The 2851-nt window shown below is 37.0% G+C and overlaps 1 protein-coding gene across 1 annotated transcript in view; it reads left to right on the forward strand.

Annotated features, from left to right (window-relative positions):
* The window catches only part of TEKT5 (tektin 5), a 28675-nt gene extending 26855 nt beyond the window's left edge, over positions 1 to 1820 (forward strand). The window contains exon 7 of the mRNA XM_052772687.1: positions 1515 to 1820. Coding sequence (XP_052628647.1) covers positions 1515 to 1728 — 214 coding nt within the window. The 3' untranslated portion in view covers positions 1729 to 1820. The remainder of the gene's footprint in view (positions 1 to 1514) is intronic.
* The last annotated feature ends 1031 nt before the right edge of the window (positions 1821 to 2851 follow it).

Below are 2851 nucleotides of genomic sequence, written 5' to 3' on the forward strand. Positions count from 1 at the left end.
TTTCTTCAATTATCCTGAAAGGACATTAACGTGACATACTTAAAAAACAAGAAGTACACAGGGGTTCTGAACCAATCTAACTCCTACTAGTTTCTAGGTTATATGAGAACTTCACAGGCTGTTGCACAGCTGTTTGGAAGTATTTGGGCTTAACATACATCCAAGTTTTCTGTCAGTCTAATATGTTTCCTAATATTTTAACCAAAACATTTATACAAGTACACTGTTTACTAGATGTAGTTATACTGACAGATAATTAGCATATCCTGTTCTCCTTCCTCCAATGCATATGAATTTTGCTTTACCACAGGTCCCTAATCCAGACCAGGTTATGCTGGATGCTTTAGCTGACCCAAATCATTGAATGTTATGTTCATCATAACTGCAATTAGAAATAGAAATTCTGACATGGTATTTGAAATTTGGAGACTTTTTTCTATAACGGTTTTTGGTTGAGCTCACATCTCAAAATGTATTTTGTTAGAGACAAAATCCTATCCAAGAAAGTAAAACCATTTGCTAATTCACTTTTTAAGGATTTTTTGCTTTTAATAATTTAAGTGTATTTCTCTCATATGGTTTAAAGCAAGAAGGAATTCAGCCCAATAGCTCAACTGTAATAGGGAAAGAAAATATCAAATGAACGACTTCTTTGTAACATGTAAATGTTATCTGAGTTTTCCGTTTATTTAAAAGGAAGTGCTGATGTTGGCACTTGTTCTCTGTGTGTGCTGCCAACTTTGTAGTTGAAGGGATTAGACAGAAAACAAATTAATAAAGTCTGGTTTTTCTGTGCTGAAACAACTGGGACTATCCCAATACAAGTTAAAGTGGATTCTGGAAAAATCAATCTTTCTTATAGTCCATAGTGCACTGAACAATTAATAGAACATTAGACAAAATACAAAGTTGACAGTGTTAAAGACAGTTTACCAGCTCAGTGACTATACAAGAAAGTTTGCCATGTCTCCATTGATAAGCCACTGGCAGAAACGTGGCTAATATCAGCTCACAGAAAATCTTGATTTCAGAGCTCCACATTCAATGGTTATTCTGGCAAGTGATCCTTTTTCCAATTAACATGCTTCTGTGCCAGATCTAGACCATTTAGCACATCCTGCTGCACAAGTTTAAGCTATCATGAACTACACCAACACTTTCTAGTAACATCCATCCCAAATGTATTCTACAGGACGATATGCAAGTGCTCAACACAGCCATGCTAGTCCTAGAGAGGCTACACAAATGAGAGGCTGCAAGTGACAGGATAGCAATTAGAAAGATATATCAAAGCAGAGTGGCTTAATCTGCTGTTGAAGGTCAACACAAGCAAGAAATCATCACTTCTTACAGGTGCTATGCAAGCTATTTTGGCAAATATGTTTCATATTGATTCAGTCCAAGACAGCTGTTCAAATCCTGTCTGAAAGCACGACCTGTCCACTGTCAAAAAAGGAATGTGGTGAGGGACTGCTAAAGTTATGTGAGCAACCTGTCCCCTTCTCTTTTTTCAGGCTTGTCACTGAAGTTTACACTATAGATAACACCTTACAGACCTTAAAGCAACGTCTGCAAGAAGCCCATGATACTCTGCAGATGCTGATCCTCAACAAATCAAAGCTGGAACATGAAATTTCTGTGAAGGCAAACTCTTTCTTCATTGACAAGAAGTGTATGGACATGCGCAAAGTCTTCCCCAGCACCCCACGGCTCATTGGTTACACTTGAATAGTGACCTTTGATATCTTAGCGCATGATATAAAAGTTGCAAAAGGTTACAAATATCTCCTGAAGGAAATCATTATTATTCTGTTTTCTCAAATAATGAAGTCCTATAGAAATAAACTAATGAAAATTAATATCATGCCTCTCTCCTTTGAGCAACCTCATATTCTCAGCTGTAGCTGCTAGTAAATCAAATAGAATTAGTAGACTTAGTCTAACAGAATCAGACCACACTAAAATAACCAGACAAATATTGCAAGACATATGTGAGTTACTAGCTAGAGAAAACGTTGGACTGAAATACGGTACTTCTCAATGGAATTAGTACAATACAGGATTTAACCATTCAGGATAACGTGCCATCTGTGTTGCAGTCTTTATCTGGAAAAGTCCAGTTTAAATGCTTACCCCATCCTTACAATCTCGTCCTGTCTAGCAATGCTAGATTTGGTGTTGGGAATTACAGGAGGTTGAACAAACTTGATTCATAGAAGCTGAAGGGCAATTTCAGTGCAACCACTTCAGGTACACATATAGCCTGTATTCACTGAGAGGGAATCTTTCCATCCCTACCTCTTTTTTTTCTTTTTAATTTGATTTTTCATACAATTAAGTATGGAGAAAATTTTTCTATTTATATGAACTATTTGTGACTGATGTGATATTCGCTTAAGTCTGAAATGTCTTACCTATTTAGAAATATGTTCTATTGTTAGATCTCAAAGGAATTCATGAGCAAAGACAATACCATTGCTCTGTTGTGACTAATGAGCAAGTTAAGACAAAGTAGGAATGGAACCAGCTTATAGGAACATGATGTGCTTAAAGTGTGCTGAAGTTGTCGTTCAGTCTGGAAGTCAAGATTGCTCAGCTTTCTAGTTGTCAATGGAGCACTACTCCATGTGGTGGAGAGAAGGATGGAATGGGCCTTGAGATCTGACCTTTCTGGATGACAGTTGAAACATGTTAACAGTGCAGTAATCCTGGTAAAGGATTTGAGGAAGAACTAGTTTTAACTAATGGTAAAGCAGTCTGTTTTGGACAAAATGGAGTAATAATGTTTTACTGTTGTTTGTGTTTCTTCCTGGGTTTACTCGCTGTCATTTACAGAGTAACTGGCGAACTG

The sequence above is a fragment of the Harpia harpyja genome, chromosome 21 (genome assembly GCF_026419915.1).
Source record: "Harpia harpyja isolate bHarHar1 chromosome 21, bHarHar1 primary haplotype, whole genome shotgun sequence".
NCBI lineage: Eukaryota > Metazoa > Chordata > Aves > Accipitriformes > Accipitridae > Harpia > Harpia harpyja.